Source organism: Aquarana catesbeiana, linkage group LG02 (assembly GCF_042186555.1).
Source record: "Aquarana catesbeiana isolate 2022-GZ linkage group LG02, ASM4218655v1, whole genome shotgun sequence".
Taxonomy (NCBI): domain Eukaryota; kingdom Metazoa; phylum Chordata; class Amphibia; order Anura; family Ranidae; genus Aquarana; species Aquarana catesbeiana.
The window spans coordinates 182,288,959-182,301,710 of NC_133325.1; the positions used below are offsets into that span (position 1 = coordinate 182,288,959).

Below are 12,752 nucleotides of genomic sequence, written 5' to 3' on the forward strand. Positions count from 1 at the left end.
TACTCACGTCTGTCAGATGCGAGTGAGGAAAAGCCGATCAACGGCTCTTCCTATTGACATCGTGATCAGCCGTGATTGGACACGGCTGATCACGTGGTAAAGAGCCTCCGCCTGAGGCTCTTTACCAAGATCGGTGTAGCGGTGTGTCAGACTGACACAACGCTTCACCGATCGCCGCGATGCACGCCCCTCGCGGGCGCGCGGCAGCATGTTATCCTGCTGGACATCATATGACGCCCAGTCAGGATAACGGAACCACCGCCCGGCCGTCAATCCGCTATAGGCCGTGCGGGAAAGTGGTTAATCACGGGGTGTCAGGTAACTCTATTCCTTCTACTTCCACTACACTACCTTCTTCTCGTTTCACGTCTATGGTGAGTACATCTTTAATGCCCAACCCCTTTACCAGTTCAAATGACAACAGAAATTCTGAAAGGATGTTAAAGGGCGATGATTCTCTAAATGTTATTAATCTATCCCATTATCCCCTTACTAATGCTGAAAAAGACATTTTAAGTAAAGGTCTCAGCTTTTGTCCCAATGAGGATATCGATAAATACGAAGCGATCAAAGATTTTCAGCTAATTGCACGAAAAATAATTCTTAAACAGCTTTACGATAATAGTGTTAATGATGGAACCCAATTAAGATCCCAAAAAGTGGAAGCTATTGACAATCTTGTCTCACTCTTGGATGAAAACGATCCAAATCTGGATCCAATTGATCGCATAGATATCTAACATATCCTCCAATAGCTGAACCAATCTCCATCGGATCTGCAAACTGTTCCTAGCAAAAATAAGAAAAAAAGCCGATAGATTTCCAGCACTCGCCCTTAACGCCAATATCCAGACTTTCATTCACTTAACTACCTTAGAAATCAAACGTCTAAAAATCAAGCGTGATGGTAGGTCTAACCTCTCAAATGAGGAACAGGATTTATTATACAATCTCTCCACCAATCCAACGATCACTGTTAAGCCCTCCGATAAGGGGGGCAACATTGTGATCATGGATAACGAACAGTACATACTTATGTGTACCAAGATTTTAAATAACAAGACATGGTACGCTCGTGTGACCACCACTAAGATTGATCAAACCCAAAAATATTTCTATCATTTGATCGATAGATGGGCTTTCATCATAACATCTTGAAGAGGGAGGAGTGGGAATTTGTTTGCACTCCCTTCCCCCAGACCCCCACTTTTTATTCCCTTCCAAAGATGCACAAGAGTCTGACGGCACACATCTGGGTGCCCCATTATTTCCAGCAAAAGTTCTCTGACGTAAAATCTTAGCAGATTCATCGATGGCCACCTGCGCCCTCATGTCTTGGGCATTCCAAGCTATGTGAAGGATACCATACATTTACTTCAACAGTTGGATGGACTGCAGGTTCCACCAAATTCCATCCTAGCCGTGATCGATGTGGAAGCATTATACAGCTCTATCCCACGTGATAAAGGTTTGGCCTGTATAAAAAGAATTGTCGGAGAAGAGTAGATTTGAAAGAAAAGTCAATTGATTATATTGTTGAGGCTTTGATTTTGTCTTAAATTACAACTACTTTGTTTTCAACGGTTCCCATTTCCTCCAGGTGCAGGGCATAGCGATGGGCACCTGTTGTGCCCCTTCCTACGCCAATCTGTACCTGGGGGAATGGGAACGAATGATTAACACGTCAGACGACCTGGTTCCCTTTTTGGACCATGTGATCGTCTGGTTTCATTATATTGATGATATTTTATTGATTTGGAGTGGCCCCGATGATCTGCTTCAGACTCTTGTGCAAAAACGTAATGTTAATGTGTTCAACCTTACCTTCACCATGGCAACAAATACAAGTCAAATTGAATTTTTGGATATTCGTATTCACAAAGATGATAATGGTATGCTAACCAGCAGTTTATATATAAAACCAACCACTGGAAATGGCATTTTACTTGCCACCAGTTTTCATCCCAAAAATCTAGTTCAATCAATACCCTTTGGTCGGTACCTACGGGTGAGACGACACTGCTCAGATGAGGTTACATTTAGAAGAGAGGCTGACAATCTGAGAATGAGACTCCTGGCACGAGGATACTCAAAAAAAATTCTTCAAAAGGCTTTCAAAAAAGCTACATCCAAAACTAGGCAGGAATTACTATATGGTGTAAAAACTTCGAAAAGCTGTGATAACCAGATTCGGATTATCACTCGCTTCTAAAATCAGCAAGAACTTTTCAAAAATACTGTGCACAAATACTGGCACATTCTGGCTTTGGATCCCATAGTGGGACCAATATTGCCAGAACGCCCATCTTTCACTTTTCGTTGAGCCAGTTCATTACAAGACAAACTTGTCTCTAGTGAATTTAAGGGATCCATGCAAGAGACATGGAACATTTAAATGCGGTGCTTGTCTGTATTGTCAATATATGGACATTACCAAGCGCAAACTGCTTCCAAAAAAAGTCATGTTCACCCCAAGGCACTATGCAAACTGCAAAAGTCGTGGAAGTCGTCTGTTACAATGCGAATGCCAATGCTTCTATGTCGGTAAAACTAAAAACGAATTATGGCGTAGCGCATACAGGCATATCGCTAGCATGAAGACATGCAACCCAGATCTACCATTGGGACGGCATACTTCATGCTTCCACGGTGGTACCTTTCCCTGCATTAAATTCCTTGTATTTGACAGAGTGCATCCAGGAATAAGGGGGTGAGACTGGAATAAAACTCTATTACAAAAAGAGAACAACGTTGGATTTTCAGACTTAACGCCACAACTTTTCCAGGCCTCAATGAGATGATTATTTTTAAACCCTTCTTGGAGGGTTTTGTCTCAGGGGGCCCTGAATTTTTTTTATAATTCATTCTTTATTAAACATTTTTCTCTTATTACAATAAACATTTACATGGCTCATCTTCCCAAGACAGAGGACAATATTCAATATCCTGGTTTATATATACACGCCAACAACAGGGATGGCTCCCTCTACACCCCCTCCCCCATAAAAAAAAAAAAAAAAAGTTTTACAAGAGTGCTATATAAGTAATTTAAGATCTTCCAAAATTGTGCTCTGTGTACATTGTTGACTTAATACGTGTTAAAGGAGAGGTAAAAAAAAACAAAAATGTGAAAGAAAGGGAAAAGACCTTCTTTCAAGTGCTGTGCTCTATATGTGTCATTAACTTATTGCACGTGAAAGAAAGTAAAACCAAAAACTCCAATTTTATGAAAGTGTTATAAAACTTATTTAAATAATTCAAATATTAGTGTTCTATATATATTATTGACCTGTTACGTGTGAAAAAAAAAAAAAGGGAGGGTGATGGAGGGGTAAACCCTCCCCTCGTTTTTGAATGCCTTATAAAATAATTCAAAAACTTTCAAGTGCTTGTGCTTTGTGTATGTTATTAACTTATTACGTGAAAGAAAAAAAAAAAGGGGGGGGGGGGGGGGGGCGAGTATCAAGTGTTTGTGCTCTACTTCTGTTATTACCTATTAAATGTGAGTAAAAAAAAAAAAAAAAAAAGGGGGGGGAGGGGAGGGGGATGGGGGATAAACCCTCCCCTCATTTATGAATATATTATAATAATTCAAAAAATTTCAAGTGCTTGTGCTTTGTGTATATTATTAACTTATTACGTGAGAGAAAAAACAAAAACAAAAAAAAAACAAAAAAGGGAGGGGTGAGAAGGGGGAGAGTGGAAGAGGTAAGCAAATGCCTCAGAGGGAGCCATCCCGTACAATCAGCATATGCCACACAATCACAAATTTAATTTAATAGTCTTATCAGCAAACAACAAATACAGAAAAAAAAAAAAGATATAAAAGAAATGTTGTGGATCATTCCCTACTTTCTTTTTTTTTCCCCCATTATCAAATTCCCCTTTAGAGTTTGTGTTAACTTCCGACAATGGCTTCTAATGTCCATTTAAATAAACATGTCCAAACATGCATCTCTATGTAAACATTAATAACCATGCATCTCTGTGCGATTATGCATTCTGCACAACCATGAACATGTATCTTTATGCAAACATGTAAATTGTTGTACATTTATGCAAACATGAATAAACACGCATCTTTGTGCATCCATGCATGCTTAAGCAACCATGCATTCTGTGCAACCATGATCATGCATCTCTATGCAAACATGTATAACCATGTATATTTATGCAAAACATGACAAAAACATGCATCTTTGTGCAATCATTCATCCTTGTGCCGTTTTAGCAGGTTTGCAAGTAAGCACCTGCTTAACTGCAACTGGGCCCATACTAGACCTGCAGGTTTTTAGTCAAGCACATATGCACTATACCGGAGATACAAACTCCTTAAAAAATGCATCCATGCCCACGTTTTCCCAAACGTGTATATTTAAACACGCATTTAAGCAACAAGTTTGCAAGCATGTATACTATGCTACACCTGCTTATAGAGCAGTCAACACTTTAAAGTGAACTGCTAACCATCCAGGGGTGTTTTAACTTACAGTTGTCCCCCCCCCCCCCCCTTCCTGGATAAGCAGTAAATATGCAGCATATAATGATGACTTGTCTTCACATAGTTCTCCCATAGTAAGTACTCACACTTTGTTGGTATCTTTAGGCTGCGGCTATGTCTCCAGAGGCCTACTGAACCTGTTGCCACATGGCATGGCCGCGCTTCCACTTCCTGCCTATATAAAAATAGGCCATACCGAGCGAGCCTGCGCCCTCTAGTGGCTGGAGGAGAAACTGCAGCCACATGAGTAAGAGTACATAGCATGATTAAACGGCACACTGCTCCCAGTGGCCACCGCGAGAACAGACAGTCAGATTTCTCTCTCTCTTTTTTTTTTTTTAAAGAGAAACTGCAAACAAATGCAGACTTACCATTCCTGCTGCAGGACTCAACCAGAGTCCAATCTTCACCCATCACAGTGAGCTTTGTCATAAAAGACCTTCAGAGACTGGGTCCCCCTTGATCTGGGGTCCACTCCCCTGGACCTGTATAGCACTCTGCAGGAAAGCACCTTGGTCAGAACAAACACCGCACAGGTTTCCATTACGCAGGGTCCAGCGCCATAAGACTGCATTACAGGCAAAACCTCAAGGAGTCTTCTCTCCTTCCCATGATGCTTGAGTACCATCCATTTTAGCCTTCATGCCATCCGAATGGATCTGATCATAACGCCCTTTACTGGGACATCATTAAGTTTTGAAGAGCTTCAAACAGCCACGACCATCACCTTCAAGACACTGGCGAAAAAACTGAGGTACTTCCTGTATGGGAGGGGTTATATAGGGGGGAACTTCCTGTCTATTGGTTGCCAGTGTCCATTCACCTATAGGTGGCGTATAACCCAGATAGTCATTATTATGGTGCTCTGTGTCCCATGATGTACGGTAAAGAAAGTCAGAATTTTGAGAAAGAAAGAGTCAGAAATGGCAGCAACTGTTTTACTTGTGATTGGTTTAACTTCAGCTACAAGGGAACCTAACTCCAGGCGGTCAGCTACATTTCCGGATTGTCCATTTGTAATATGCAAACCCCCTACCTTTGTCACTGCTTCCATGCTTTCATCTTCTTGTTCATCTGCAAGAAACATTCAAGAGAAATGGTGATATCGGAATAATCAACACTAATATTCTCAAGGTAAAACATCAGTTATAAGATAAATGAAGAAAATATGGGTTTCATATTGTAATTCATAAAAAAAAATGAATATGTATATTTATTGAGTGTACATGCCCATGGCCGAATGAAAATACAGCAACTAGTACGCAGGATCTTGCTGACAGAAGCTGTGTAAAAAGTGCTCTGTACACATGTAACGTTTCAATAATGTTTACGTGTGTATAAGCGTGCAGCAATAATGCAGCTTATTCATTGCTAGGACCAGGACGCTATTGCTGCTTAGCATCTTTATTTGCTAGGATACAGATGGCTAATGTCACCTTGCCTCCTCTGTTGCTAAGACACGGATGGCTGGGGCTTCTTAGAGTCCACCGTTGCTAGGATACAAGCTACAGCTATTGACGCCTAGCATCCTTTGTCACTAGAGTCCTCCGTTGCAAGTGTCCCTTGTACTTAAACAGAGCACATTTGTGCTGTGTACATGAAAATGTTGGCACAAATTTACATGCATGTAGTGTAAAATACAGTCCATATGCAGGGCCTCAGGCACAGATTTTCTTTTTTTTTTTTTTTTTTAAAGGATCTGAACGCAGGGCAAGTTTACTGATCATTACTCAGCTGTGTGCATGGGCCAATATAAAATAATACTTCCTGCATGGGGATACACGGGACACCTGTGCATCCTGTGCAGGCAAACAGGGCCCTTTGCACGAATGTACGCTTAAGTACACCCATGTGAACAAGGTCATAATGTTATATTTATCAGACAAAAACGAGCAGATAATAGAAGTTTACCGGTTTTGTAGCCAGCCTTTCGTAAGGAGTGGTATATATAAATATATATAACTGGGGGGAGCTGATGCAAGCTCTCTTTCCCTCAGGCTCTGTCCTGGGGAGGGTGCATGTGTTTGGAACTGCTTGTTCAGGCCTGTCTGCCTGAAGAGATCTGAGTGTGTCTGGATATGGTCAACTCTCCTGCAGAAGATAGTTGATAAACTCATCGTCTACAGAGGCATTCCAAACACAGCCCTTTCCTGTACTGTAACATTTGAAGTGACAAGAGTTCTGCATTAACCTAGAACGTTGTAACAGTAACTTTCTCCCGTGGACAGTAATAAATTCCTTTTTTCGTTTCACCTATAAGTGACCGGTGCCCATCTGTTTACACATCCCACTATTGCCTAGGTGTGATCTACCCCCTGAGCTGACATGTCAGCCCACCCTGGGAATTCCACCATGCTTCCAGGGGTCAGGCGGGTGCTACATTTACAAACATCTAAAGGTCTGGACGGAGTTTTCTATAAGAAAAAAATACTACTGCTTCATGTGTCATAGTGGTCACACAACAAACTACATATACTCACTCACCAAGGTCAGTCACAGTGCCTCCCTTAACTGGGGCAGATTCAGAATCTTTCTTGGTGTTGACTTGGAAAGAAAATATAAATAATCATCATTCTGGTCAGAAGTGAATTATAAAGCTTTGCCTTCTGGAAAACACAATTACCAGCTTTGGGCAGGGTTACTTCTTCTACATTAGGCACAGGTGAAGGTTCATCCATGTCCTTTGTCAGATCCTCCTGTTCCTCCTCGCGGTGACCCCTCTTGGATTTAGTGTAAGGAGTCGAGGGTCTAGGTGTATGAATGTTATAAATTATAAGAATGATTATTATTTTACCAAGTGATTACAGTCATTTGTATAGAGCAGTGGTCTCCAAACTGCGTCCCTTTGCTTGCCTTTATCTGGCCCTTGGGACACTTTTCTTCCAACTGACACCAATAATTGGGTACCATTCCTCCCACAGACACCATCAATGGGGCATTGTTCCTCCCACTCAAACCAAGAATGAGGAACTATTCCTCCCCCTAAAACCATTGTTTACTCCCACTGATGCCGAGACATTTTCTACTTTCACTGGCCACAGTCCGCCCCCCCCAATGCCTGAAGGACAGTAAACTGGCCTTTTCTTTAGAATGTTTGGAGACCCCTGGTATAGAGCAATGCATAGCCCACAGATGAAGAAACATATCTACTGTAATGCAACATGGGACACATTACACATGAAAACAGCAACATTCATAAATCAAGAGCTCATTGAATAAATTACATTAACAGGCATATTTATAAAGCAGTGAATGAGACTTTCACCACTTATTCACTGCAGCTGAAGCAATCACTGTATTTTAAAACATGTGCATTAGAATGATTCACTTGCAGTGAATGACTGGTGGATTTCACATTCACTTCTTTAAAAATAAGTACCTGTTTTCTCCAGCCTGCAACTGAAAAACAGCCTGTACTATGGATGGCTGATACTGGGTAACACTTCTTTCTACTAATTCATATAAAAGCCTATGGGAAACGGACACAAGATCATCACAAGTGCAGATGGCAGGTAAGTTGATGCCAATGTGCCAAGCTTGTTATCTTCTTGGGCAATTCTCCTATATGAGAGAGGACCTGGGCACTGGAAGTGTCGCTTCCAGCAATAGGAGATGTCCACATCAAGTAGGTAGCGATGTGGCCATCTGAAGTAGGACCCCAGGAAATAAACAGAAGAGAAGGTTTGGGTTGGCACTGTCACATAACTGCGGCTTCAGGCAAGTATTGTGGTGCGTTTGTACAGTTTTTTTTTTTTTTTCATACCAGCAGTTGGGGGGGGGGGGGGGGGGGTGATGGCAAAATCCTGGAGCTGGGCTTTAAGGAAAGAGGCCTAAGGATCAGGCTCTATTAAAAAGAATATATAGCCTAAACTTTTTTTTCCAGTTTTGGATAGAGGATGAAAGTTAAAAACCTTGTCATATTTTTTATTTACTTTTTTGTGGTCTGTCTGATTGGGGAGATTTCCTTTCACTTACTGTGCCGGAGGCGCCACAAGACACGTGAGGAAATTTCTACAAAGTCAGAGGAAATCTCCAGATAATTTTCACAGAATGGGTGTCCTCAATGGAAGATTTCCCCAAAGCCTCTTGTTCTTGTGACAATTGTAATACTTTATTAGTGATAATCCTAGCTCCCAGCAAGGACACAAACAGCAATAAAAATTTGACCAGGATTCTAAACCTCCCCATATTCAATTTCCAATCCCAGTTGACGCCTCTTTAAGGGAAACGCATTGGAAAGAGCCAGTTGTAACGTCGGAGAGCATGGTCCACACTGCAAGCGACCGTGGCACAATTTTTTGCTGTAACATATTTTAAGTGCCTTTTAAAAATAAATGGATTTTTTACCAAAAGATAATGCAACATTAGTCTTCCTCCAACTTTTTATCATCCATCATGAGCTGTTAACTGGGAATCCACTTGAGCCCTTCGAGGAAGGTATAGAGGAATCCATTTTATCAGCCGCAGATGAGCGTCCATGCTTACTCGTCCATCCGGGTCTGCTGGGAGCTGTTGTCCATTGTGAATCTCTGAGATTTGGCAAACAGAGGAATGCATCCCTAAGCTGTGGATCAGCACACACGCTTGTGACCAATGTGGGTCTGGTAAGCAGCCAATTTTATAACTTTTGAGCACGGTGGTGTCTTCATACTAAGGAGTCCACACACCTGGGGATCGGCATCTGCTCGATTTCAGACTCACAAGATAATAGGATGTGTTTTCAATTCAGCCCATTCACTCTGTTGAATTTGATTTGCTTTCACATAGACTATTTGGAACCTGAGAGAGACTGCTGATATTTACTCTCGTCAGTTTATTTATTTATTTATTTATTCCGTTTTAGATCATATACACATTGTGTTTGAATTGCATGGTTTATATTTTTTGATTATGCACATACAGTTTTAAGAAATTTTGCTTATCCACATGTGTTACAGGTCAATCTAGACCACACCCTTGTTTCCAATTTACCCATTGTGTTCACATTGGGTAACATTATTGTGCATTATATTTTATATCACTGTGGGTGTTTACATAGAATTAGCGCACCTTTAAAATATCAATCACTTTTTATTCCTGGTATTCAGGGTTTTTCAGGTGCAGCAGACTTCAATTGAATTGCCAGTGCTTCCCTTCACCTACATACACAGCTCCCCATACTCTACCCAACCTGAAAAAAAAGGTTTTGGCTATATGACTTCAATTTTAGTAGCCTTGCAACGTGAAACGGTATGTCCCTGTTTGTTTTTAACATTTTCACAGGCAATTCAAATTAAGTAATTTTTTTTAATGTAATTGTATTATAAGGGAATGTATTTTTTCAGAGCTAAAAAATGTAAACGTTAGAAATATGAATAATTTTTTAATGAAAAGTAACAAAAAGATTCTATAAAAATAGGATATAAGAAGTGTAAAATCTATAACAAAAAATAAAATTGGTTCTAAACCAACCATTTTTTCGTTCAATAAATTTTTATTGGTTTTTTGTTGAAAAACAGTATATTTACAGCAAAAAGAACTATACACATTTACGTATCATATTTGATTTTATATATTTGATTATATTATAAAACAGGAAAAAAAACGTGTCTTACTCAGTAGTTTTAAATCGGTTGTAAACCACGTATGTTAAAAAAAGAAAAACCCTGCAAGGCAATGGCACAATGTGCTAGAATGCATCATAAAAAAAAAAAAGTCAGCAGGTACAAATACTGTAGCAGATGATTTTTAATATAAGGACACTTACCTGCCCCTGGATCCAGCGTTTTCCTTACCTAAGCAGATTCTTCAATCAGCTTCAGGTGCAGGTGCCAGCATCTTCACTAAGGGAAACCGTGAACCGCACTGCGCTTTGTAATTAGTGCTGCAGCCTTCTGGGACCTGTGATGTGTCCCAGAAGGCTGCGGGGGAAGGAGGGGGGGGGTAGAACCTCCTCTCAGATCACCGCAGCGATCTGACTGGAAGTGGGGGAGCGGGTACCTGTCAAAATCAGGTACCTGTTCCCCCACTAAAAAAAGTGCCAAATGTATAGGAGTAGGAGGGAGGTGTAGGATAAGCAGAACTTCCCCTTTTGAGTGAAGTTCCGCTTTAAAAAGAGGAAATAAGGCAAGCTGTAGGAGAAGAGATGGGGAAGGACTAGGGGAGAAGGAGAAGGACTAGGGGAGAAGGGGATGGTAAGAGAATAAAGGTTGCCACACCAAGTCCAGGTCTTCCCACCATCAGAGGAGGGCATAATTATGGCAAGGAATAAAATGAAGGGGGTATAAGTAAAAAAAAAAAGAAGGGGGGGGTGATTGTACCTTTTTTTGCTTTCCCTACCCCCTCCTGTATTTATAGAAAGAATCAAGTGAGTCAGGGCTAAGGGGGTAGGTTGTAAATATAGAAGGGCTTCATAGGGGTTTTTGCGATTTATCTGCGACTGCACAGATTATTTGATAATCTCTAAACCAAAATCTCTTTACTTTTCATCAATTCCACCAAATATGTCTAAATGAGCCATCTGTTTGGCAACCTCTGAAGAACTTGTGGGAGTGGGTCAGGATTGCATGAGAGACTCAAAGGGGACTAGGTACCAGCGAAGAAGTACTAAGCCAGCTATATAAAGAGTAATAACAACATACAAGCAGGTAGAATGTGGCCCTACCCTTTCTTGACATTCTTCTTCTTTGCTTCTGCACTTGGGGGAGGGGAAGGGGAACGTTTCCTCTTTTTGTAATTAGGTCCCTTCTTGTCCCTGCGATCCGAATCAGGACTGCTTACCTTTAAGTAGAAAGAAGCATCAAAAAAAACACAAAACTAAAAATATAGTTCAAAATTCAGAGTTGTCAGGCCATCAGCTTTTACTGGCTACACTAAATTTTAGAACATGGACAACTCACCATCCAAATCTCTTTCTGCATGTTATAAAGGTGGAATGACAGTATTCTTTAAAGGAAACTTGCCATAAAAGAAATAACGTAGGCTGCCATACTGAAATATTTCTTCTTAAAAAATGCTAGCTGCCTGGCTGTCATTCTGAACCTTTTACTTCAATACTTAGAGTAAAGTCAGAATTAATCTGTATTATGTTCTAGGCCAGGGACTCAGACTTCCTGCATCTCCAAAGTCATCAGACAACTAGCACTTCCGTAAGCAGTCAGTAATGGCAGCCCCTGCATTTCTCAGAAGACGAGCTTACTTTAATCAATTTTAATAAAAAAAAAAATTTAAAGTCAATATTTTTGGAAAAATATCCAAATTAACCAAAACATTTAATATCTATCTAAACCAGAGGTGTCCAACCTTTAGACCTTCTTGGGCCCCACTGGAAGAGGAGGAATTATCTTGAGCACATAAAATACACCAAAAATAATTGTGAAGAATGTGATATATTCTTCTTTGGGAAGATAAAACGTATAAAAGTCCTTTAGAGAGATAAAAGAGACAAAATTTTCTTCGGCCACATGTGTTCTCTAATCTGTCTTGGTCCACATGCGGCCCGTGGGCTGCAGGTTGGACACCCCTGATCTAAACTGACAAAAAAAATAAAATATTTACATTGCAACAATTTCTAAAAAGTATACTACTGCCATCTTATACATTCAATGCTACATAGCACTAGACTCTGATTAAGGAATACCTCCATGAAAATTTTGGCAGCATACATGCCGCTACTTTCAAATATACATGTGCATCTTCATGTTGCAGACATTGCTTTTCAAAAATCCTAGCCTTTGTGGAGGTAGTACTGCACTTAAGCTGGCCATAGATTTATAAAATTTAGAGCAAAAATTCTTAGAAAAATTCATACGAAAATTCTCAAAACATTGGAAGGTTATTCGAAAGATTTTATTTGCTTTTAACATTTGATTATGGAATGAATGGACTTTACTAAATGCAAAAACCACGTACACTGTTAAAAATTCGATAAAATTGAGAAAAAAAATTTTCATCCTGCTCCTTGAAATTTTCTTGTCACTGCAGTAAAAAACAAATGTCAGTTTAACCCACTAATAATTAGAAAGACAAACCATCTTAGAACATTCTTTCCCTAAGAACTTCCATTTGAAATTCTACCCATCTATGGCCAGCTTTACTCCCTTTGGTGCTGGCAATGATGCAGATAAAGGTGGAAGGAGTAGGTCTAGGAAACCTATGTCAGGTTGGTTCGCACTGCCAGAGAGTTAAACAGGCTTGGCAATTTGAAAAGCCTTATCTTAAAAAACAGTCAGAATTATACCAAAAAAAATGGAGATTAAAATGCAAATCACAG

General features: G+C 40.2%; 1 protein-coding gene across 6 annotated transcripts in view; it reads right to left on the bottom strand.

Annotated features, from left to right (window-relative positions):
* Positions 1–12,752, bottom strand: part of SMARCC2 (SWI/SNF related BAF chromatin remodeling complex subunit C2) — a 157,013-nt gene that overhangs the window by 89,508 nt on the left and 54,753 nt on the right. For all 6 annotated transcript variants that reach the window (XM_073613982.1, XM_073613986.1, XM_073613985.1 and 3 more), the window contains exons 10-13: positions 11,145–11,260; positions 7,125–7,249; positions 6,986–7,045; positions 5,538–5,575 (exon numbers count right to left, since the gene is read on the bottom strand). In XM_073613982.1, the coding sequence (XP_073470083.1) occupies positions 5,538–5,575; positions 6,986–7,045; positions 7,125–7,249; positions 11,145–11,260 (339 nt within the window). The remainder of the gene's footprint in view (positions 1–5,537; positions 5,576–6,985; positions 7,046–7,124; positions 7,250–11,144; positions 11,261–12,752) is intronic.